A 24,901-nucleotide genomic window follows, 5' to 3' on the forward strand; every position below is an offset into this window, starting at 1 on the left:
TACTTTTATGTAGGCAAACTTAACTCATTTTTGTCCATTTTACTGTTTGTTAACATAACATCCCTCTCCTACATACTCTTTTCTTGACCCAAATGAAATACTAATGTAAGGTCAAGATGAGAGAGAAATGACTGAGATGAATGTCTTTACTAAAATAACCAATAAATTTTGTCAAACTCAAAAAAAAAAAAAAAGTAGAGATAAATCTAGGCATGTTCGTGCATGCCTATAATCCCAACACTTGGGATGCTGAGGCAAGAGGATTGACACAAGTAGAAGGCCAGTATGAACTACATAGTGAGTTCACAGCCAGCCTGAGCTATATTATGAAACCCTGCCTTAAAAAAAAAATGTTTAGTATTTCCTTCTAGTGGGTTTCCCATAGCGTTCCATGTGTGTGAATCCGGGATTATCCTGAGAAGAAACAGAATGGATCATAGAAGTCAACAGTTCTCTTCCTCTTCATTCCAAATTATGTTTGTTAAAAAGAAAAAAGAAGGAAATTATTTAAAAGCTTTCCTGCCAGGTGCGTGGCACACACCTGTGATCCTAGCACTCAAGAGGCTAATGCAGGAGGATCGCTGTGACTTTGAGGCCAGCCTGGGCTGCATAATGAGACCCTGTCTCATTAAAGCAAACAACAATAGGAAGACCTTTCCAAGCATTGTAAGGGACATGTGAAATCACAGCACGCCTAACGTACTTCTCATCACCACTCATAAACCACAGTAGTACCAGAGCTGGAGGAGAAGGGCAGGGACTCCAGGTGACCAGGGAGACTGCACCAGGTGACAAGCAGCAGCCCATGTCCACTGTGTGCAGGGGCATGTGGCTGTGCACACAGAACTGCGCCTCACAACACATTTGAGTTCCTCACAGTAAGAAGTCTCGCGGGCCTGTGGGAAAACAGCATAAGGCTATTTCTCATGGGTTTGTAAGCTGTCACTTTGATAGAGCATTAAGAACTCTGCCAGTAGGAGCATGACAAAGCCCCAGTGACAGACACATCCTCAGCTACCCTTCCAGACAGTGACCTGCCTTGGGCACAAGTCTATCAGGAAAGAGCCTGTGAAGAGAGGCCACATACAGCAGCCTTCAGCTCTTGGGCTTCCTGAGAACTGAGAATTGAACTCCTGCACAGAAGAGGGGGACTTGAGGCTGGGCGTGGAGAAGGCATTTCTGCTTGGCCTTCCTTTTAATGGGGCCTTCCCAGAGCAGTGTCTGGCCCTTGCTGAGTGCACAGTACTCATGGCTGTCACCAGCACACACTGGCTTTGTGTGTGCCACTGTCTCTGTGAGGGTGCCATCAGATCTGAATCCTGTGCCCAGCTTGTCACTACATCAGGGCCCCCATGTGTGGTGCAGAACTTGTGTGGCAGTGCAGGATAACAGTGCTGCACCCTGTGGACTGGGTATCTAAGTGTGGTGACACTGAGTGCTATCCAGGAAAAACATGGGCCAGACAGCTGTGTAGGGCTGAGCCTCTGCCCAATGGATGTCAGGAGGAAGAGTTCACCCTCAAGCTGGTCTTGGGAGGGCACTAGGGCATCACACAGAACAGATGCAGCTGCCAGGACTGTGTGTGAAGACCATGGTGGCATCTCTAAAGATCCTCCTGTATTCTCAGTGCTGTTATCCATGCTGATCACTTGAGTGCTTCTCTCTCACCTGCTTTCTCCTCTGAAAGCTTCTGTGAAGAGGAGGCTAAGAGCAGGGTGGGTCAGGTACAGGGCAGGACAAGACCAAGTAAGCTGGGCTTCCTGTCTAGCTGCAGGTTTCGTGAAGCAGGGGATGGGGGGCCAGCAGGAAGTTGGTCCTGATAACAGAGAGTGATCCAAAGAGTGGCTCCGACAAGGGAGATGCACCTTTGAGCTCCAGCAGCTGCAGAGGCAAGACTGGGTTGGCCAAGTAGCTGCTCCCAGATTGGCCTGCTCAGGACTGGATGGACACTGTTGGTGTTTTTGTTTTGTGTTAGTGAGTTTTCCTTCCTAATTACAAACCTCTTAACTATAAGATGGGCATCACTTATGAAATGCAAAGCATTTACCTTCGAAACAATAAACCATTTCTATTGGACTAGTGTGCATGGTCAGCAGAGTGGAGAGAGTAGAGCTGAGATTGCCTGGTCTGGCTGGCAAGGCCATGCCATGGAGACCGGCACAGTATGCCTTGAATTAGAGCCTATCTTTAAAATGCCAGTTCCTGCTTTTGGTGGTAGGAGGGGACGTTTGGGGGCTAGGTCTGAGGGGTCTCTCAACACAGATGCCCTGAAAGCCATTACGGAAGTGACCACTACTCTCCAGCACAGTCTCGTCCGGCTTGAGAACCTGCAGAAGCTAACAGAGCTGCAGCGGGACCTAGTTGGTGTGGAGAACCTCATCGCTCCTGGTAGGGTGAGTGGCTGTGTTCTAGGAAAGGGCTTGGGCTGTTTGGTTTGTTTTGTTTGAGATTTTATGCACAGATCACAGAATTCATTCACTTTACGTATGCAAGTTAGTGGGCTTGGTGTATTCACAAAGTTGTATAACTACCAACATTCACTCAGAACGTTTGCATCCCCAGAGCCATTAGTAGTCACTCCATGTCCTGGGAAAACCCACTGGTACAGAGCCAACCACAACCCACCCTGAGACTGAAGAGGTAATCACAGAGTACAGCTTAAGGAGGACTTACAGACAGCGAGACCAGTGGAGCCCGGAGTTTGGGTCTGAGGGAAGGGGCGTATATAATGCCTGGACAAAAGTGACTTTGAGCCAAAATGTACCTGATCTCTCACAGACATCAGGTACGTCTGTGGCACTGATGGCACTGAGGTCTGTCTAAAGCCCCAGGTACCGTTCCTTATGACTTTATTGATAGTGCAACCAGACGCCACATAAGGAAACAGGAAAGACCCCTTGTGATCATGGTGGGGACAACTTAAGTGGCTAGTCAGGTCCAGCTGTAGCCTCCCTGGCTTCCCTTCCAGCCCTGGCAATCACAGACCTTTCTGTAAGGAGTTGCCTGTTCTGGGCCCTCCATGTTCATGGAGGCACATTATGTAGCTTGTTGTGTTGAGCTTCTATGCGGCCATTTCCAGGGCCCATCTCTGTTGCAGACCGTACTTACTCCTTTGGTTTTGGAGACAGGAGTCTTGCGACGTGTCCAAGCTAGCCTTGAGCTCACAATCTTTAGCATCTTCTCAAGAATATGATCATTTGCCATTATCACTTCTTTGGTGAAATGTCTAGTCATATCCTTTACCTACGTCTTATTTTATTCAGAATATGTAAAGAATTCTTAAATGTTAACATAAATGGGGCTGGGAAGACAGTTTAGCAGTCTAAGCACCTGCCGGGCAAGCACAAGGACATAGGTTCAATCTCCAGTATTACCTGCTGTGCAGGCCAACAAAACTGGGCATGGTGGCTCAGGCCTGTAATCCCAGCACTAGGGAGGCTGAGACAGGAGGATCACTGCAAGTCTGAGCTGCATAGCAAGACCCCGTACCAAATAAATAGAAGATTTAAAAACAAAACACAAAACAGCAAATGATTGGGTTTAAGAAAAATGCATTGTTCATATCCTAAAGACTAAATCCTTATCAGAATATAACTTGTAAAAAAAAAAAAAAAAAGAATATAACTTGTAAATATCTCTGGTGGGTCCTGTGTTTTCACTTTTTTGGTGGTATCATTTATGATACAAAAGGTTTTATTTTTGATGCTGTTTGAAGTTATCTAGTTTCTTGTGCCTTACATGTTGTGTCTAAGAAACCATGGCCCAATCTAAGGAATGAAGAGTTTTCTTTTTTTTTTTTCTGGGTACAGTGGGCTTTACTGATGGTGTGCAAGGGCAACGAGCCAGGATCCCGAGGCCCCTCCGCTTCTAGGGGGCCAGGGATGGAAGCTGTGAGGGGAGATGCTCAGTGTTGGGGCTAAGTAGGGCAGTGATTTTTTTTTTTTTTTTTTTTTTGCGGAACCAGGGATTGAACTCAGGCCCTTGCGCTTGCCAGGCAAGTGCTTATTCTACTGAGTCATCTCCCTGGCCCCAGGGCAGTGACTTATACAGTGTGACCTCTCCATCTCTCTAGTCTCACTGGGCTGGGGGTGGGGCACTTGCTCCTTGGAGGCCATGTGGACCATGCGGTCCACCACCTTGTTGCTGTAGCCAAACTCATTGTCATACCAGGAAATGAGCGTGGCAAAGTAGTCATTGAGGGCAAATGCTAGCCTCAGCCTCAAAGATGGAAGAGTGGGTGTCACTGTTGAAGTTGCAAAACACAACCTGGTCCTCGGTGTAACCCAGGATGCCTTTGAGGGGACCATCTGATGCCTGCTTCACCACCTGCTTGATGTCATCGTACTGAGCCACTTTCTCCAGGCAGTAGGTCAGATCCACCACTAACACATTGGGAGTGGGCACATGGAAGACCATGCCTGTGAGCTTCCCGTTCAGCTATGGGGTGACCTTGCCCACAGCCTCCAGCACCAGTGGATACAGGGATGATGTTCTGGGCAGCCCCACGGCCATCACCCACAGCTTCCCAGAGGGACTGTCCACAGTCTTCTGGGAGGCAGTGATGGCGTGCATTATGGTCATGAGGCCCTCCACGATGCTGAAGTGGTCACGGATGACCTTGGCCAGCAGGGCTGAGCAGGTGGTGGTACAGGAAGCATTGCTGACAATCTTGAGGGAGTTGTTGCACTTCTCGTGATTCACAGCCGTCACAACACGGGGGCATCAGCGGAAGGGGCGGAGATGATGGCCCTCTTGGCACCACCCTTCAGGTGAGCCTGGCCTTCTCCGTGGCGGTGAAGACACCAGTGGGCTCCACCACGTACTCAGCACCAGTGTCGCCCCACTTGATGTTGGTGGGATCTTGCTCTCAGAAGATGGCGATGGCCTTTCCATTGATGACGAGCTTCCCACTCCCAACCTTGACGGTGCCATGCCATGGAACTAGCCATGGGTGGAATCGTACTGGAACATGTAGACCATGTAGTTGAGGTCAACGAAAGGGTCACTGATGGCCACAACATCCACCTCGCCAGAGTTAAAAGCAGCCCAGGTGACCAGGCGTCCAATACAGCCAAATCCATTCACTCCAACCTTCACCATCTTGTCTGGATCACTGTTGGCTGCACAGGAAGAACAGCTATTGGTGGACATGCAGGAGCAGAGAGCCTAAGGAATTAAGTTTAATCATGTGTGTTTTTTCTAATATTTTGTTTTAGCTTTCATAGGTAGGTCTTTGATGGATTTTGAGTTCTTTGTATGGTATGTGACCAAATTCATTCTTTTGCATGAAGATATCCTACCTTTTGTGCTTATCTGTTAATTTTTTCACCTTTGTAAGAAAATCCATGGACCATGTTTGGGGGTTCTGGACTCTCACTTCTGTTCCATGGGTCTAGATGGCTGTTGGCTGCCTACTTTCTGTCACCAAAGCCTTTTTCATTGAACTCAGTACTGTCTTTGTATTTTAGGGAAGAGTCTAGAGGGTGTTCAGGGTCTCACTACTAGATCGTACTTGTAGTGATCTGCCTGTTTACAGCCTCCCAAGAGCTGGGATTACAGGAGTGAGCAATCATGCCCAGTCTCATTTGCCATCTCAGTGCATCCTGGGGTGGGGGTGGCATGGCAGGCCCAGGGATTGAACCCCCCATCCCTGCACCTGCTTGCAGGCATTTTAATCTGCTGAGCTATTTGGCCAGCCCTTAGTACTATTAACATGATAGTTTTTATGTATTTTTATTTTTTTATTTAGTAAGGGTCTACAGGGTCCCACTACACAGATCAGACTACTAGTGATCCTCCTGTTTTCAACCTCCCAGGCGCTAGGATTACAGGCCCATGCTACCATACCCAGTCTCCTTCTTGGTCTCAGCGCACCCCGGGGATGGGGCTGGCGTAGTGAGGCAGAGATCAAACCCCGGTCCCTGCACCTGCCGAAACAGGCACTTTAGTTTACTGAGCTACCTAGCCAGACCAACATAAGATAGTTTTTAAAACTGCATGTTTTGTTTGTGCACATTAGTTGTATTTCTGTTAGCCTGGTTGAAAGTATTTTTTTTTCTTTTTTTTTTTTTTAATGTACTTGGTTGTTATGGGGTCTCACTACAGAGCTCAGACTCACAGTGATCCTCCTGTTTTCAGACTCCCCAACATTGGGATTACAGGCCTCTACCACTACGCCTGGACTCTGTGGCCAGCTCAGCCTGCCCTGGGGGCGGGGCTGATGTGGCATGTGGTGCTGAGGACCAAAGATCCCTGCACTTGCCTAAGGAGGCATTTTATTCTGCTGCGCTATCTCACCAGCCTGAAAATACCGATGTAAGTGTGAGCTCCACAGAAAGAATCATACTAGAATATGCAGGCAGATTTCCTCACTTTTTTTTTTGCTCCGAATGCCTTCAGGGCAGGTTTGGCTGGCTTGAGTTGTGGGGATCGAACCACAGCAACCTGAGCCTGACTGCTTTGTTGAGCAGCCACTTAAAGAACTGAGCTAAGGGGCAGGCCCCCGATTTCCTCACTTTTAGTTTTTGCTGTTTTGTTGTTGTACTGGAGACTGAACCCACAGGTACTCTACCACTGAGCTGTGACCCACCTATTTCTTTCTTTTTTTTGTTTTTTGACATAAAGGTCTCATGAAATTGACCAGGCTGGGCTTGAATTTACAATCTCCTGCCTCAGCTCCTGAGTAGCTAGCTAAGGTTACATTCATGCACCACTGCCCCCAGCTGAGTAGTTTGGGCTTCAGTTGGGTGCAGTGGTCTCTGTACAAATGGATTCACTGCTGCCACCACAGCATATGACAATTGGCTTCCATGGTAACCATAACAATAGGCACCCACTCCCTCGCTGGCCTCAAAGACATTCACAAATGGCCAGGACCCCACAGTAGGGCTGTGGCAGGTTGTAAGCAGGGCGGCTTAGTCAGCCCCACCCCATGGAGCACATGTGTACCCAAAGGCAGCCCTCCTGTCTGCACTGTCCTCCTGTTCAGTGCCCATGGGCACAGTCTGTACCAAATCTACCCTCTTCATCCCTGGGACACAGAGGGCAGCAATGGTTGGCAGCTCCTGGCATGTTCCCAGAGCCCTCAAGCTCTTGTTCCTGTGTCTGAAAGGAGACTTCTGGAACCCACCCAAATGAGGAACTCTCTGGGACCCCCAGGACAGGCAGAGGTCCCTAGTAGGCAAGGAGGGGCTTCTCCAGTCTTGTCAACAGGTGATGGGACCCATCTCCACCAAGCCCTGCCCAGGACACAGTGAGGACGGTTCCTCAGCCCCTCAGGATAGCCTTATTCCATGTGATTTTAAAGTCTCTGTGATGTTAACATTCTTACATACTGCCCTTGGACAGATAATCCAAACTGCCCAGTAATTTATGGGAACAAACCCACACTCCATTCTCATGACCCTTCCCACCCAACTTTTCCCACAGCTGGGCTCAGATGCCTGTGGTAAAGCTTCCTGTGGTCCCTCTATGGCAAATGTTTAACCTTCACTTGGTCTCTCTGGCCCAGGATCAGAAGCTGAGAGGCAGTGAGTGATCAGGGCACTGTTGGAGGGTGGAGGGCCCTGCCAACAGGGTCTCCATCACAGGTCTTGGAGAAGCTGGCCAGTCCTTACCCTTGTTGTACCTCGCCTGTCTTCCAGGAGTTTATCCGTGAGGGCTGCCTCCACAAGCTCACCAAGAAGGGCCTGCAACAGACAATGTTCTTCCTGGTAGGTCCACAGCACGAACCCCACATGCTAGGAAGAAGAGACACGGCTCTCCCCAAGTGGCTGTGCATGGCCACAGCCTGTCTACCTCCATGTGCCACTCAGCTCCCAGCAACTTCTGCCCAAGGGGACAATCTCAGAGCGCCAGGGTAGCCAGGGAGTCCCCGTGGTGAGGAAGTGAAAGCAGCTGCTCCTTCTGGCCCCTCACCTGTTCTAGACTCCAGGAAGCTATCTGCAGGATCCACAGAGGCCTAGGGTAGCAGTGTCCAGGGGAAGGCTCTAGCACTCCTTGGCAGGCAGGAGGGCTAGTCTGGTTAAGCAGCACTGTGGCATCAAGGAGCTGCCCACGTGTCCTGCTCCTGCCAGCTCCTTTGCCAGTACCCACGTTTTAGGACCTAGCTAGGGGTCAGCTTGTACTGTGTGGGTGAGGTCACTGAGTCACAACAGCCAACATTCACCAAGGCCAGCTACCAGGTGAGCTGGTTTGCATGCTTGCCATTTACCTCTAGTCAAAAATGATCAAATACCTTTTATTGCTAAAGATCACCAGCAAGCTGCACAGATCTGATAACTACTTAATGGCCATCTAAAATCCAGGAGAGTTTATGAGGCTGTTGAAGCTTTTTCCCTTGATTCTTCCGTCCCTTAGTTTTCTGATATGCTGCTGTACACAAGCAAAGGCATCACAGGGAGCAGCCACTTCCGGATCCGGGGCCTCCTTCCACTGCGTGGCATGCTGGTGAGTGGTACCACTCTGCCCCCCTCATGTAGCAGCAGTTTCCTACCCAGGTGTAATGGCCATTCTGCCTCAGAGGACCCTCTGGGTTGCTCTTCATTTTAGGTTCTGTTGATGTCTGGATTCCCTATCCACCACTAACCTGTGGCCCACCAGGCCAGCTGGGCCCTTTTATACAGGCCTCTGGTTTTTAGCACCAGGCAAGACAAACCTGGCCACCCCTAGCTCAAGCAGGGTCTATGGCCAGCTTCCTCCACAAGCCACCTGTACTTGTCACCTTCATCCACTAGCATAAGCAGCTTCTTTCTGCTCCTCCCCCTCCTCCTTCCACCCCTCAGTCATAAGTTCTAAGCCCTCTCCCTTGGGCCTTTTGTCCACATCACACACATGCCCACATCCCCGTGGCCTGGGCAGCGATGGGACAACCATAGACCACTCGTGCTACTGTGGTGCCTTCTGAGGAACAGAAACCTTTTAAAATGCAACTGATATTCAGTGCTCTTGTGGTTGATGAAAGCCCTGCTTGAGGTCACAGAAATGTGTGGATCTGGGACCTGTATGCCTTCACATGGGTCCTCTTGAGAGCAGTAAGGTGAGGCACATCGAGCTTTGCCAGTGGTCATCTCTCCCCAGCCAACTGTTCACTGCTGGAGCACACAGGCCTGATCCCTGTCCCCTCATTGGAATCTGCCCTGCACACGTCTGCTTAACTCCTGTGCTAAGGCCGTGGCTCCATGCAGCTGTCTGTAGCATCTGGCCCAGCTTTGCTCCTAGCTTAGTACAGCTGACTCAATAGCCTCCTCTGTCCTCACCAGCAGCATGCCGTGTTAATATTTAAGTCTCCTTTCAAAACGTAATTTTATCAAAGAAAAAAAAAAATCAGGGGAAAGCCTCACACACTTCATCCTCCAGGGTCGTTGACTTTGGCCACCACAGTGCAGTCACTTTCTGTGACTCATCACTTCTTATACTTTGACCTCTGAGGTAACAGGGACAAGCAGTGACAGGGAGCCCAGGAAGCCGTGCTCCAAGGTACACTCACTCACAGGATGTAAGGCTGAAGTTGGCTTGTCAAGACGGAGAGTGGCACTGCTGGGCCTCTGCTTCCACCTGTGCGCAGGGTAGGCAGGCAAGACCAGGCAAGGCCTCAGCAGTGACAGCCATGGTGTGTGTCAGGCACTAACTCCTACAGAGCACATGCTTTCTCTGGACAGACCCAGCTTTCAGGCTGCCTGCTGAAAGGGACCCCTGAATAGCTCTGAGTGCACTACTGCTGCACACTTGCTCTGCAGCCTGAAAAGGGCAGTGCTCCATCCCTTCCACTGTTCCTGTGACTCCATGACTCAGAAAGCAGGGCACCCTCCCATCACTGTGTCCCTCTGCCATCGGCAGAGCTGGCCTCATTCACTAGCTCTGTGCTGTCTCACACAAGAATTCTCAGGGTATCTGGGGCCCAGGTCCCGAGTGCTCTGTGAGCTTTTCATACACACCTGTGAAATCTCCACATACTAAACTGTATCCAGTACTTACAAGTCACACTTGTTACAGGTAGTAACTACTTTTCCACCCTGCAGAATTTACCTCCCTTCTGCCACTGGCCTGGTGGTTGGCATCCTGGCTGTCCTGGGCACACAGTGGGCCCTGCTCCTGATACTGAGCAGGACATTGGCTCTCAGAAAGCTGACCTTGATCACATGGAGGCAGGTTCTGAGTGGTGATGTCAGGTCACAGAGATGCTGGTGGCTTCCTAAGGGCAAGTCATCCCTGTACTCCTCCAGTACTGTACCTGGCCCAGGAACAGCTCTTTGTATATGTATTTGGCTTGATCTTTGAGATGCTTTACTTTGAAATTGCTTCATAGAAACACTTCTTAGTCGGCCACAGCTTTTCTTTGCAGTTCATGTTGGTAGGCTGTGATGCCAGGGCCATAAATGAACCATCCCAACTCCCCCTTTAAATGAAAATGTTCAACTTCTTCTCCTTTGCTTAATTTTCAGCTAATAGTGCTGGACCCACCGGTGAGTACTTGGGTGTCCTCTGGCTCAGAGCTCACCTGACTGGCTAGCATCTGCCACAGCCTGGGGACACCAATGTGCCTTCTGTGGCCGCCCTTGTAGTTGCAGAGACTTGGACAGCACAGGGCTTCCAAGCTGGCTGCATCTAGTGTTGCTGCACCTAGAGTTGCTGGACATCACGTGTCCCTTCTTGGACTCGGGCTCAGCCAGTGCCTTCCTTGCTTGTGAAACATCTGTTCTTCTCACCCACAGGCAGAAGAGAGTGACAATGAGTGGTCTGTTCCCCACTGCTTCACCATTTATGCAGCTCAGAAAACAATTGTGGTGGCAGCCAGGCAAGTGCTTTGTGTGTCCCCAACCCAGTGCGCCTGGGGCACAGGGCTGAAGGCTGTGGTAGCTGAATGCCTTGGAGCTTCCCAGGGTCTTTCTTGGTCTCAGCTTTACTTCCCAGTCACACAGCCAAAAGCACATCCTCTGTCTTGTCATACCCACTGTTCTTAGGGTTTCATAGGAGACAGCCTCTGAGGGTCTCCCAGGTCATGAGGGCTTCTGGCCTGGAGCAAGAGGCAGGGCCTGAGTGCAAGGAGGAAACCAACCTAACCATGCATCCTAGCTAGGCTGTCTCTACTTAAGAGGCCCTAAGAGCTTTGTGTCAGGAATGGACCAGCCTCGAGGAGGCCAGTTTTCCTTGCTGTCCCACAGATGAGACAGATGGAACAGAGACCCTGACCTGCCTGGAGGAACAAGTGACAGGCTATATACTCCACTGAGCCTCACCCTTCTCCCCACAGCACTCGACTGGAAAAAGAGAAGTGGATGCTGGACCTAAATGCTGCAATCCAGGCAGCCAAGAGCAGCAGAGGTGATATGTCCCCTGGCCCCAACCCTTGGGAAACTCCTTTGTACCCACAGCTCTTCTGGTCAGCTGTTGCCCTGGGTACCCAGGACCACCTGGGAGCAGCCTGCAGCAATGTCCAGCACTGCCTTCTCCCCTAGGGTCCACCAGTGAGGTTGTGCTGGATCGGGAGCTGGAAGACACTTCTCAGGGCCCAGGAGGTTCCCTGGAAGGGCAGGGTCAGCACCGGGCCAACACCACAATGCATGTATGCTGGTACCGGAACACAAGTGTGTCCAGGGCAGACCACAGTGCTGCTGTTGAGGTATGGCTGTGCTGACCACCAGCACACTGAAGGCTGCCCGCTCTCGGGTACCACTGCCTCCTGCTGTCCCCTTGGTATATAGGTTTGGAAAATCCCCCTTGCTGGGAAGGGTGTTTCACCCCTAGACAGACATGTGATACCCTGTGGAGAAGGAAGTCCAACAGAGGCCATAGCTCACTTACAATGCCTGGGCATCTGTCTCGGGGTGCTGAGAAGCCCCAACCTGAGTATGGCCCTCATAGCCTCTCTCACATCATATAGTACCTCCTCCCACTCCAGCCCAGCATGACTTACATATATCCCCTAGCAGGTCCTTCCCTGGCCTGCTTTATGCATCTGTCCATTCTCCAAAGCCAAGGACCGGATGCTCAGTGACACTGTTCTGGGTCAAAGCTAGCAGGTGCCTAACTAGGCCATAAGCTGTTATCAGATGGGCTCCAAGTGGACGCCCTGTGCAGCTCTGCAGACTGGCAGGGGTCCACGTCCAATACCTGACATGGAGCTACTTTGTGGGCAGGTCAAGGAAGGGCCTGGCCATTCCACATGGACTTCAGGGTCAGAAACAGGCTGACAGGGCCTGTCACATGCTCCCCTGGGCACCTGCCTCATTGTTCCTCTCCTTGCTCTCGAGTAGGTCTGTGGGCTGTTGGAGTGGTGGCCTTTCTTAGTTTTCCACTCAACATCTGGGACAGCTCTATTGGGGTGCAGTGACAGCCGTGGTGTCTGTCAGGAACCAACTACTACAGCACATGTTTTCTCTGGACAGAACCAGCTTTCAGGCTACCTGTTGAGAAAATTCAAGAACACTAATGGCTGGCAGAAGCTCTGGGTGGTCTTTACCAACTTCTGTTTGTTTTTCTACAAGACTCACCAGGTACACACATTGCACTGGGGCCTGGCACTAGGTGCTGAGGATGCACTCTTCTCACCTGCATCCTCAACACACCTCTGGCCCACTGCTCACCCACCTTCTCGGCACTCTCTGTCCAATGGGAATCAGGGCTCCCTCACCTTGGGTTCCTCCTGGGTGCCACTCTACAGTTGGCAGTGGGGATAAAGCGACAACCTTGCCCACATCCCTATGTGAACTTGCAGGACGACCATCCCCTGGCCAGCCTCCCATTGCTGGGCTACAGCGTGAGCATCCCCAGGGAAGCAGATGGCATCCTCAAGGACTACGTTTTCAAGCTCCAGTTCAAATCCCATGTGTACTTCTTCCGGGCTGAGAGCAAGTACACATTTGAGAGGTAATTTGCAGGGAGCAGAGTGGGTCTGGTTGGCACCTCCTCCACTGAAGGGAGGTAGAGGCAAAATTTCCTGGCCCTATACAGTAAGGACTGAGCAGTGCTTCAGGTCACCCCTGGGAAGCTGTGAGAACAAGCCCACTGGCCTGACAGTCTGACCTTTCCTGCAGGTGGATGGAGGTGATCGAGAGGGCCAGCAGCTCACGTGGTGCGCCCAGCCCCACACAGGATGGCTCTGTTCATGGCTAGAGGGGGCACTCAAGGAGAAAGAGGGAAGACTACTTCTCCTGGCCCAGGACCTGGTCAGCAGACTGCACGCAACAGAAATGCCCATCACCATCCTCAGGCTGACCTGAGGAAAGGGAAGCATAGATAGTATAGTGACCAAGCTTACAGCAGCCCTCAGGCACAGTGCAGGCCCTTGGCTGGCCAGGACATGGAAAGGACATGGATGGCTCACTCTTCAGACCTGAGCAGAACACAGGCGCTGGCGTTGACCAAGAACTATATTCAGGTCTGGGCAGTGAGCTGCATGTTGCCCTGGGCTGAAGCCCAGGATGGTGGGATGTTAGATGGGGTCACCCAGGGTACCAAGAGCCTGGCAAAAGCCAGTCTGGTTCTCATCCCTTCTACCTCTGGAGAGAAGGAAGCCAAAGTCCCCTGCAGCCCAGAAGGGTGGCACCTTTACCTACTTTTGCTTCCCTGTGCACTCCACTTCATGAGTGACTACAAATAAATGGCATCCCCTCACCAGCCTGTGTGCCCCTCTGTTCTGCTCGCTAGGGGACACGCAGGAGATAGCCAGGAGGAGTCACTGTGCTGGGACCCTCAGCAGCTGGGAAGCAAAGTAAACCAAGGAGCAACTGCCCCTGCAGGAATCCCACCTGGTGGGCCCCAAACACCAGTGTCTCCCATCCAGGTCTTTATTACAAGTGTCAGCGTCTTCAGTGCTCCAGGAAGCGAACACCTTACCCTCAGAACACCAAAGGAAACAGCTCATTTTCTTAAAAACACATCTGGGGAGACATGAGTACTTATGAGAAAACACAGTACCTGATCTGACCCTCCAAGGCAGCAGATCTAGGACCATTTTGGACCACCACAGACAGCATCAGGGTAGGAGGAAGAGGGAGATGGGCTGGGATGGGATGGCCTGGCCTGGCCCTTGGGGCTGCCATTTCCCCAACCTAACCCAAGGGAAGTGGACAGAGCTGCCCAACAGTCACTCTACTCCTTGGCCTGGTAGCCACAGGGCTGTTTCTGGAAGAAACTAAACCTTGTGGCTGCCAGTGGACACCTGCACATGGGCCACGCGGGGAGAGGGACACTGGATACTGCACTGGGTGGGAAGGTGACCCAGCTTGGGAGGCCCCAGGCTGACAAGTCCTTGCAGTCACAACACAGCACAGGTGGGGGACTTCCAAGTCATAGTTTTGTCCACACTTAGCTCAGCAACAGAGCACACTCCACCCTCTCCATGAAGAGCAGCATGCTCAGCGGCTGGATGTCAGATGGTTTCTGCTGTGTGAGAACCTGAGGGAGAAAGGCATGTCACTGTGCTGCAAGGGCCCCAGCAGACAGGTCCACAGCTGTGGACGTGCTGTCTCCAGGTGTCTGTGATGCTGTGGGTCCTGGGAACAGCAATGACAGGCCTGGGCTGCTGGGTATCCTATCTGAAAGGTGTGGAAATCAAAGCCCAGAGAGCAGGAATACCTAGCAAACCAGGATGTGCAGCAGCCCAAAGGCTAAGCCTGCTGTCCCAGACCCTTCTGGGAAGCCTTCAGGTAAGGAGTCATCTGCACACACTATGCCCTGGGGCCAGCGCTCCCCCAGACCCCATAGGTTCAAAGCCACAGATGGAAACAGCCGCCTGCCTCTCACCTCTGCACACGCTCCACCAGGTGCACCATGAGCTGGTCTGAGATGCCAGGGCAGGACTCCTCTGCCAGGCTGAAAGCGTTCTCCAGTTCCTCCAGCGCGCCCACACTGCCACCATTCTGCCTGTGCTTCTCTTTCAGCTGCAGAGACCAGATCAGGAAGTTGGCAGGTGGTGATGTGGTCTCAGCAGCACAACCTGCTGCACTGACAAAAGGCCCCCAGCCTCTGGACTCACACCTTCCAACCAGGGTCCCATCAGCTACCTCACAGATTCAACCTGATTTTTTTTTTTTTTTTTGGCAGAACCGGGAATTGAACTCAGGCCCTTGCGCTTGTCAGGCAAGCACTTACTCTACTGAGCCATCTCCCCAGCCCCCGATCTTGTTTTTGAGACAGGGCCTTGCTGTGTAATTCAAGCTGGCCTTGAGCTCACTCACAATAGAGCCCAGGCTGGCCTTGAAGTCATGGATATTCTCCTGCCTCACCCTCCTGAGTGTTGGGATTACAGGTGTGCACTAGCACACGCTGTGTAGCCTAATACTAAAAACAAGCACCCCGGCAACTTCCAGAATATAGTGCAGGCCCATACACACACCAGATTTTTACGACCCTGGGCTACAACAGGCAGCAGCCACCCTTGGCCATCAACTCCAAAGACCTCTCTTGCTAGGGCTGAGCCCTGACCTACAGCCTGCCCAGGATATGGATGGCCCTGCATGGCTGTGTCCTCCCCTCAGGTATCGACACTGCCTGTCACTACCTGTGAGGTGATGCTCACAGGGGATCCTCACACCCGGCAATGAGAGCTGGTGTCCCGGGAGGGAGACCTAGCCCAACCATGCCCAAGCTCCAATCCCAGACACAAAGGTCCCAGCTACAGTGTACAGCTGGGGATGGCTCTGACCTCCCACCAGCAGATGAAGGTGAAGGACTACAGGGTCACCCTCAGGCTGCCCTGCTCTGGAACTGACCCTAGCACCAAGAACCAGCCTCCCTGCCTATCTTCTGTCACAGAATATCAGCTCTTGTTCAGAGCCACCCGAGACTCCAGTGGATCTCTGCACAGCTAAAACAAGATCCTGCCAGATCTGGGCATGTGCACACCAATGACCCCAGCAACCCCAAAGGCTGATGCAGCATGGCAAGTAGGGGAATCCAGACAACCCAGAAGACCATCTCAGAATCTAGGAGGAGGGCTTCCATTCCCAGTACCACTAACCAAAAAGGGTCCTATAGGGCAGTACATTCTTCCCAGAGGATGGCTGTTCTGAGGTTGTTCCTGTGAGAAAGCTAGGCCCACAAATCCACCCACAATCAGCTGCAAGAGACCAAAAAGCACCTGCATGGAGAACCCATGCTGCCCAAGCACTGGTGCTGCAGGGGCAAAGGGGCACCACAGAACCAACCCAGGCCCAACCCCATCCTTACCTCTCCGAAGACTGGCCGGACCAGTGTGGACAGGCACTGGGACCGTGGCTGTCTCTTGATAGGGTCCACTTGCTGTACAGGGAAAAGCAGGGGCATGGGACGAGTAAGAGCAGAAGAATGGCTTCCTGCCTGGCCTAGACATCCCCAAGACACCAAGGTCTGTGTCTCCCCCACCCAAGTCAACTCTCAATGTGCCTCATGTTCTCCACACACCTGGCCCAGGCTTCAGTACAACTCCAGCCAGCCCAGCAACACTCCTGGCTCCAGATGCCCTGCTCTTCCCTGACCCCCACTCCTCGAGCCCAGGCCTCACCCCAACTTACTCTGCAACTCTACAAGCCACCCCAGGACAGACCTTCTGAGAGCTGTGCAGGGCCATCCCCTTGTGCAGCTTGTTGTGCGGGCTGGGCCGGATGGTTGGGGGGAATGTCCATATGGGGCCCTGTTCCCCTTCCTCGGCCTCACCGTCTCTGAAGGACAGGCAGAGTCAGAAGGGACTGGGGCTCCAGCCCTAGCACCACAGAAAACTGAAAAAGGTTATGTTATGGACAGCATCGTTTTGGGAACAGCAAGATGAAACTACTGTTTCCACTAGTGCCCAACCCATCTGTTCCTGGGGCAGGTGTACAGCGCTCCATGGGGGGAGGGAAAGGGAGGAGCAAAAGGACCTGCCCTATAGCCAAAGGGGCCCTGCACAACAGGGACTCCAACCTCTGGAGTAGACTCCCACTGGGCCTGCACACCCACAGCTGAATCCCCCCCACGGATAAGCAAGGCCCCTACATGTCTGAGTCCTCAGAGCTGGACTCCTCGCCATGCCCCTCTGACTTCCAACGCTTGTAGCGGTCGATGAGCTCCGTGAGGAAGGAGGTCTTCTTGGTATAGCGTGTGATGAACTTGTGCTTCAGAAGCTCCTTGGCTGTGGGCCTCTGTGAGGGTGCATGCCGATCACCAGGTGCCAGGCACAGCCAGTACCAAACACAACCAAGGTCTACCCTTGCAGGCCAGCACATACAAGGCAGGCTGGGTGGGCATGGTGGCAGGGGGCAGAGTGGGAGGCCCACCCTCTTAACAGGTCACTACAAAGGAGGAGGCTGGGAGTGAGCTACCCCTGAGGGCCCAGGTTTGTGTCCCCCACCACCAACAACCTGCCTGCCTGCCAGAGCCAAGGGCCAGGCTTACGAATCGGGGGTCCTTATTGAGGCAGGCCTCCACAAATTCCTTGAAGGGTCTGCTGTGGTGACCTTCCAGTGTGGGTGGGCTGTTCTTGGGAATTAGGAACAGAACTCGCATGGGGTGCAGGTCAGAGTTTGGTGGCTCCCCCTTCGCCAGTTCGATGGCTGTGATGCCCAGAGACCAGATGTCGGCCTAGATGGGGCAATACAGGGGACAACTGTGGCATCCAGCACCCCACATGGCTGCACCAAAAGCCCATCTCACCCCCCAGTCCCCAGCCCACCTTGAAGTCATAGGCTGACTGCTTGATGACCTCCGGCGCCATCCAAAAAGGGGTGCCCACAAATGTGTTCCTCTTGATTTGTGTGTCAGTGAGCTGCCCTGCCACCCCAAAGTCTGCCAGCTTCACATCTCCCTGCTCCGAGAGCAGCACGTTGGCAGCTGCTCAACAAGGACAGGGCTGTCACTTTAACTTCAAATGCCCCAGGAAGCCCTGTTTAGGAGCAACATCCCACCTGGTCCCTTGGGACTCAGCAAGCCTCTCTTGGGACCCCTACTTTCCTTGCCACCCCCAAATCAGGCAGTCCTGGGCTACAAGGCAGCAGGGCCAGTACCCCGAGAGGCCCCCACCTGAATATCCCTGAGGCCCCCAATCTGGCCTCAATGATATTTCAACTACAGGACAGCCACAGGACTCCCAGGAGTGACCCTGCCTGAAGCCTAGAGCCCACATAAACTTAGTCACAAAGCCTCTGCCTCAGCCAGCGGCATCACCAGTGTCAAAATAGCCCAAAGCTCTGGGCACACTGGGAGGGGAGGGTGGCCTAGCCCTGTGTGCTCAGCAGGGCAACACTTGACAGGCAGAGATCCTTGCCTAGGTTCAAAAAGCCTTGCCCACACTAGGCACAAAGCTGGTTTTTCCAGATCATGGGAGAGACTAAGAAGATTATGAAGACCAGGAACCAGCTCCATGGAAAACACTGGCCCTGGACTCCACCCCCACCACTATATGAAAATTTTAAGTAAGGTTGTAGTAAGGGCCACACCTTCCTGATACACAGCAAGCTGGAACCACCATATCCAAGTGGCTGCAGAGCTCCCGAAACCCAGACCTAAAGCAGTATAGCCCACTCGCCCCACCCTGGCCTCTCTAGGTCAGCAGGCCCAGCAGGAAGAGAGCTACGCCCACAGTGCAGGACCTTTGATGTCACGGTGGATCTTGCGCTCTGAGTGCAGGTAGTCCAGGCCCTTCAGGATCTCCCGCAGGATGGTGGCAATGTAGGTCTCCTCCAGGGGGCCTGGCTTCAACTAAAAGGAAATGGCAGGGCAGGGGCTCAGCACCCACCCCATACCCATCCCTGAGCTCCACCACCTTGCCCAGGATAGGGTGTCCCTGAGACCCTTGTCCTGTGTTCTGTTAACAACTTCTGGATCAAAACTCTCAGAGCCTAGGAGTGGGTCAGAGGCTATTTCTAAAGAGCATAAGATACCCTCACTCTTTCTGTGGACTCAAAGCTGAGAACAAGGCCTCATACACCCAGAGTACACTTGCTCCCCCACCCTATGTGCATGGAACACCATCCTTGTCACCTCAAAGCCAGCTGAGCCTCACAACCACTCTTACCACCAAGCAGGGTGTTCACATTATTGCTCTAAGTTGTGAAGAAGGTGGCCTGAGGGTTTGGGATACTGCACTATCCACCTACAGCAAGGTTCCCACTGCTGCAGCCCATACCCACCAGGTCTAGCGCAGAGCCACCACCCAGGTACTCCATGATAATCCATAGCTTGGTACTCTAGAAAAAAAGAAAGCCTGTCAGTGCCTGACACCAGGCAGTGGGGCGTATCAGGCCTCTCTCACACACACACACACACCCCAGGAGACAGCCAGAGCTTGGGCAACACAGGGAGCACTCTCACCACAGCCCTCCTCAGACACTCAGTAGGCAGAGTGCCCATCAAATCCAGCCCAGAGGCTCAGCCCGTGGAGTCTAGGAAGACAGCACGCCTGATAAGCACTCAGTCCAATACAGCCACACAACAAGCATCTGCATTGGCATACTCAGACAGTAAGCACAGGCAGCAGGCTGCCCGACAGCTCACAGCAATGCCTGGAGGCACAGAGCCCAGACAATACAGCCACTTCAGAGCAAGTGACCCTCGTGGACCCTGCCCCTACCCTACCTGCCCCGCAGGCCTCCATCCTGAGAGGCCCCTGCGCTCAGCAGCAGCACCCACACAGTGGCATCACTCAGTTCTGTGGGGTGGATGGAAAAGGGCCCAGAACAGAGCACACAGCCCCTTCCCACCACTGCAGACCCTGTGCAACCTGCAGGCACCTTCAGGTAGGAGCCGAAGTAGCGGGTGATATAGGGGCTGTCACACTGGCTGAGCACAGTGATCTCCTGCTGAATGTCCTCGATCTCATCCTCAGCCTCTTCCAGGTCGATGATCTTGATGGCCACCACCTCTTTGGTGTGGTTGTCGATGCCCTTGTACACCTCCCCGAAGGAGCCCTTGCCAATGCGGTCCAGCTTGGTGAAGAGCTCCTCAGGGTCCACTCGAGAGTGCTGCAGAAGCAGGAAGGAGGGCAGCCGGTCAGAGAGGTTCCATAGGCCACCCCACTGGGTGAGTGCGAACCAAGGCAAGGAGCCCAGAGGCGCTCAGCCCAGTTCCTTCTGGTTTCTCTTTTTATGCCGTGTTTGGAAAACATAAACTTCCATTCTCCAAGATCCAGAGGTGTCCCAAATGTGACACAATAAATCCTGAAACCAAGAGCCCTAGGTAAAAACCTTATCTCAAGCACCAGAGCCACACACTAGTAACAAGTTAACAACAAGCCTATAATTGCCATATACCCCAAACTTCTCTAAAAATAAACTCAAAGACAAAATCCAGCATAGATCAACTATGTTCTCTACATACCTAAAAGCTCTACATACCTAAAAGCCACACTCTTGAAAAGGATGGTCCATTCCCAAGCTAGTGGTTACACTTTTGCACCAGCACTGAATTGAAAGCAATGCTTTTTCATATACTCATTCTAGATATTTAAATAACACACTACCCAATGTGGTCGTCAGGGTTTAAACCAACAAGGCCTGAGAGTTGCTGGGCTCACAGTACAAAGATGCCAGGCCTACCCCAGGTGTCAGGGCCAGGCCTGTGTCCTTGACCTACACCCTGCTCTGGACTTTGAGCCAGGATTGAGGATTGAGCTGAGATGGCTCCAGAGTCTCTGCACAGATCATGACTGAAACAACAAAGCTCCTCCAAGGCCACTACTGGGAGCCACCCAGGAATGCTCCCAGGTTCCTGAGAACGTCGTGCTCCCTCCATTCCCTACTGATGACATCTTCTCAGAAGGGCTCCTGAGGCTCAGCAGCCCCCAGCAGGCTGTCCCGTTCTACCAGGTCCCACCTCCACTAGACATTCCCCTCTCCCATGCTAGTTAAAAGTAGCTAGGCATAAAAAGGCAAAAATCACACCTTGTGATGCAACATAAATGCTGACCACTCTAATACCCTCTTCACCCCACACTAAGAGTAAGGTCTGTCCTCCAAGAATAGACACAGGTGTCCGATCTCTGAGGGATACGTCCAGTGAGCCTTAGGCTCACAGCCAGCCCTGCACAATGGCTAATGTAAGACCTGACTGGACCAGTGTGACACGACCTTTCAATCCATAGCTGCCAACCAGTTGCCTACACAGGGTTTGTAACCAAGACCTAGGGAGAAAAGGGATAGCACCTGCACATCACACCACCATACATTCTACAACCCTCTTACAAGCACCAGGCTCTAAAATCATGAACTCTGCAGAGTAAGCACTGGTGGGGGTAGAAAAATGGCTTGAGAAGGGTTCCTGGACCAAGGATGGCTTCTCAGCACAGAAGCCACTCAACACAGAAGTCACCTAAGTCTTCCTAGCCAGGCTGGTGGGGAGAGATGTGGGCATGTGCAGCCAACTTCTGTGAGCAGTCAAGAAGGTTCCCTGAGCAGGCTGGCTTGCTATCCACACAAGCCCTACCTCAGCCCTCAAAGGAAGAGGCAGCTGGTCGAGCACACGCAGGGAATGCTTGCTTAAAGCTCATCTGGGGGCTGGTGAGATGGCTCAGTGGTCTAAAGCACCTACTTAGAACAAGCTTAGCAAAGCACAGGGACCGTGGTTCAATCCCCCAGCACCACATGCCAGCCAGCCCCGCCCCCTGGTGGGCTGAGGGGGCCACACACACACACACACACACATAAATAAAATAAAAAATTAAAAAAAAAAAAACTATGCTATAAAAAAAATAAAAATAAAGCTCATCTGCCACCAGGAAGTCCCAAAGCCAGGACTGTGGCATCTGGTTGGACTACAACTGCTGGTGTTGCTGGGCTATCCACCCCAACCCCTTCATTCCTACTGACCTCACGTGGTAGATCAACTAATGGTCACCTTGTAATACGCAGCTGAACTGAATCACTGCGGTACTAATTGTAGAAGGCCCACCTGAAGATTGTGGCCAACAACATAAAAGTGGAAGTAAAGGGGAAGACAGTGTGCTGTTGGTCTTCCTGAAGAAGCCTGTCATGCTGGTTTTCCTGATATGAACTCAGTTGTTCTCACAGTTGGAGGAGCTTGGGTCCTTGCTGTTGCTGAGGATGGCTGTGGTTCTGTTTGTGGGGAGCTCTGGTCCTTACTTTGAGCATCGCTTCCTAGCTCCAATTCAGATCCCTCAGCCTGCTAGCACATTTCCTTCATCCTACAAACACACTTCCTAGCTTCCGCCACCAACCTTTGGCCTTCCCAGTGCAAATCCTTGATACAGACTTGCCTGAGACATTATCATGGGCTCTAGGTCTCCAGCTGGACTAATGGAGGACATTGCCATGGGATTGAGACCCTCAACTAGATTTTTTTTAAATTTTATTTATTTATTTATTGTGTGTGTGGCCTGCTCAGCCCACCAGGGGGGCGGGGCTGGCTGGCATGTGGTGCTGGGGGATTGAACCGCAGTCCCTGTGCTTTGCCAAGCTTGTTCCAAGTAGGTGCTTTAGACCACTGAGCCATCTCTCCAGCCCCTCAACTAGATTCTTTGGGTCTGCAGTGCATAGAACAATCTTTTTCTCTCTTCTATAATTTGATTTTTGGGATGAATATTATAAAGTAATCCTATAAATTATGTGTCCTGTAACTTATTCTCTTGCAAATCCTGACTAAAACACCTCGTGTTCAGGAGAGGCGAGGAAAACTCAGTGCAGTTGCTGAGTCAGCTGGGTCTGCTAGTTTCAGATCCCAGTGAGCAGCACCATAAGTCAGAGCCACACAAAAGCTCTCTAGACCAGAAACTGGTGGGAATCACAACTCTCTTAGGAAGAGACCATCTATTCTGTGCTGTCTTGAATGCCAGATGGAGGACAAAGGCTGAGAAACTGCACCTTTCCTGCTGGCTTCTCTTGTCAGGCCCAGAGGCCCTGCTCAAGTCCCCTATCTTCATGTAGAGCACCACTTCCTTCTTAGCAGCCCCAGAACAGCACCCAGAAAGACACCTTCAGGTCTGGCCAGCCCGAGTCCAGGGCTTCCCTGAGACTTTGTCTTCCTACAGCTCTCAGGACATAGTCCATTGCCTTCTAAGACAGCCTGAGTAGACCAGGAAGTGGGGCCAAGGTGTAGCCACACTGCCTGGTATGACCATAGCACTGCTTGGCTACTGCCCCACATCCTGCAGCTCCCTTGCTGAGTGCCCTGCACTACTCTTCACACAGGCCAGGTGAAGCTAACCTACCACAGTGGCAGCAGGTCAAGTTCTGCCAACCAGGTGCTCCACAGCCCTACTGCCTCAGAGTGGAGGACAAAGCAGCAGACCCCAAAGTCAAGAGTTCTGGACAAAGGAGAGAAGGAGAAAGCCTTGAATCCCAGTTCCACAGTTCTGGATACAAGTGTGAGTCACCCAGCCTTGGCCAAAATAGTGTGACAGGAACCTCTTGGCTGTGCTCCTGGCCTGGGTTACAAGAAAGAAAGAGTCCTGTTTCCAACTCTATTTGATAAAGAAAAGCTGATTGGGTGTGGCAGCACACATCCCAGCATTCTTGGAGGCTGAGGCAGAGATCTGAGGCAGGATAATAAATTAGAGCCCAGTTTGAGCAACTTAAAAACTAAAAAGGGCTTGGAGATGTAGCTCATTGCAAAGGTCCTGGATTCAATCCTCAGTACCAAAAAGGGGGGAGGGGGACAAACTAAGTAGTGTCCCAGGCTAGGGGTCTCGAAATCCTCTTCAGATTGATGCATGTAGTTGGTGTTTGCAATCATTCGGCACTCAACTGGTGTAGGTCAGTTCCCCACATCAGCTCTAAGGTTGCCAGGGCTGGGACCTCTGACTGCCACCACCTGTGCTATTAGGCTCAGCCCACAAAAAAAGCAACCAAGTGCACAAAACCAGAGACATCCCAACCCATTCCCCACAGGAGAGCACCATAATGCTCCACCACAGATACCTGGGCCTTTCAGGACAGGAACTGGCAGGTGGAAGGGAGAAGTCCGATATGGAAGCAGGGACTATGGGGAGTCTACCCTACTATCCCACAAAAGGACAGGTCACAGGACCCCATGGAAACCACCTGAGGAGAAAATAGCAGCTCTACCAGGTTTCTGGCCACTGTCAAAAACCAAGTCTTTAAAGGGACACACAGAACCACCTCCCTTTGAGGTCCATGTGCAGCACTCCTGTGCTCCCTCCCAGATCCCACTGCTACCCGGTGGCCCACAGGAACTAATCCTGTAGCTCTTACAAACAAGCTACAAATAGATTTTTCTCAGCACCTCAATCTTGTAACTTCCAGACACAAAATGTCAAAAAGTCATTAGAAAATATGTCAGTCTCATTCAGCATCCCTCGGCAAGCCCGGGTTCCACCTATGGGACACAGTAAGTCAAAGAAGCTGACCACAGTGCACGTTGCGCTTGGCTGCCTCCAGTTCCAGGCCGCGCAGGGCGGACGCGCTTCCTGCCCCACGCCCGGGCTCCGGGGACAGAGGGCAGGCGGGGGAGGGAGGTTGCTGGACAGGCCAGGGTGGGGGTGGGGCGCTCCAGGGATACAGAGGGACTGGCGGCAGACTGGGTCACACGGAGACGGACGGGCTGGGGGCCCGGAACGCGCACGACGGCACGGCCGGCCAGACGCAGGGGCAGCCACGCCGGCGCTGAACGGAGGCCCCAGCAGAAGGGCCCCACTGTCCGCACCACCTCGCCTCACAGACACTGAGTAACAAGAAAACGCCAGCTGCTGAGCCCTCACCGCACGCCGGCTGGACGCGGCACCCGGGGGCGCTGGGTGCGGGCGTACGCGAGGCCGGGCCCTCAGTTAACGGCGGAGGGCCCGCGACTCCGGGGACGCTCGGCCCGGCGCAGGCTCCGCCCGCCGCCCCTGCGTCCTCACCTGGTGCGCGAAGCCGCGGAGGTGAGCCATGTCCGCGGCCCGCGGCCCGGCCGTCGGTCCGTGCGCCCGCTCGCCTCAGGCCCCTGCGGGGGACGGAGGGCCGCGCGATCAGAGGGGTCGCCGGGAGAAGCCCGC

The 24,901-nt window shown here is 52.7% G+C and overlaps 2 protein-coding genes across 9 annotated transcripts in view; one reads left to right on the plus strand and one right to left on the minus strand.

Moving 5' to 3' along the window:
* Positions 1-13,643, plus strand: part of Farp2 (FERM, ARH/RhoGEF and pleckstrin domain protein 2) — a 130,373-nt gene extending 116,730 nt beyond the window's left edge. For 3 of the 7 annotated variants that reach the window (XM_023722122.1, XM_023722123.1, XM_023722126.1), the window contains 11 exons: positions 2,263-2,393; positions 7,644-7,712; positions 8,359-8,448; positions 10,443-10,463; positions 10,713-10,795; positions 11,252-11,322; positions 11,457-11,620; positions 12,387-12,494; positions 12,716-12,867; positions 13,035-13,093; positions 13,175-13,643. In XM_023722122.1, the coding sequence (XP_023577890.1) occupies positions 2,263-2,393; positions 7,644-7,712; positions 8,359-8,448; positions 10,443-10,463; positions 10,713-10,795; positions 11,252-11,322; positions 11,457-11,620; positions 12,387-12,494; positions 12,716-12,867; positions 13,035-13,093; positions 13,175-13,215 (989 nt within the window). In that variant the 3' untranslated portion in view covers positions 13,216-13,643. Of the gene's footprint in view, positions 1-2,262; positions 2,394-7,643; positions 7,713-8,358; positions 8,593-8,686; positions 9,371-10,442; positions 10,464-10,712; positions 10,796-11,251; positions 11,621-12,386; positions 12,495-12,715; positions 12,868-13,034 lie in introns of those variants that run through there. The other 4 variants (XM_023722125.1, XM_023722124.1, XM_023722127.1 and 1 more) reach the window with 4 other exon arrangements.
* Positions 13,644-13,773: 130 nt separating this feature from the next.
* Positions 13,774-24,901, minus strand: part of Stk25 (serine/threonine kinase 25) — an 11,407-nt gene continuing 279 nt past the window's right edge. The window contains exons 2-12 of one of the 2 annotated variants that reach the window (XM_004637370.2): positions 24,767-24,849; positions 19,686-19,916; positions 19,086-19,142; positions 18,546-18,654; positions 17,630-17,787; positions 17,353-17,538; positions 16,954-17,099; positions 16,526-16,640; positions 16,171-16,242; positions 14,746-14,882; positions 13,774-14,397 (exon numbers count right to left, since the gene is read on the minus strand). In XM_004637370.2, coding sequence (XP_004637427.1) covers positions 14,358-14,397; positions 14,746-14,882; positions 16,171-16,242; positions 16,526-16,640; positions 16,954-17,099; positions 17,353-17,538; positions 17,630-17,787; positions 18,546-18,654; positions 19,086-19,142; positions 19,686-19,916; positions 24,767-24,796 — 1,281 coding nt within the window. In that variant the 5' untranslated portion in view covers positions 24,797-24,849 and the 3' untranslated portion in view covers positions 13,774-14,357. The remainder of the gene's footprint in view (positions 14,398-14,745; positions 14,883-16,170; positions 16,243-16,525; positions 16,641-16,953; positions 17,100-17,352; positions 17,539-17,629; positions 17,788-18,545; positions 18,655-19,085; positions 19,143-19,685; positions 19,917-24,766; positions 24,850-24,901) is intronic. The other variant, XM_023722129.1, reaches the window with a different exon arrangement.

Source organism: Octodon degus, unplaced genomic scaffold (assembly GCF_000260255.1).
Source record: "Octodon degus isolate 3935 unplaced genomic scaffold, OctDeg1.0 scaffold00089, whole genome shotgun sequence".
NCBI classification, from domain to species: Eukaryota; Metazoa; Chordata; class Mammalia; order Rodentia; family Octodontidae; genus Octodon; species Octodon degus.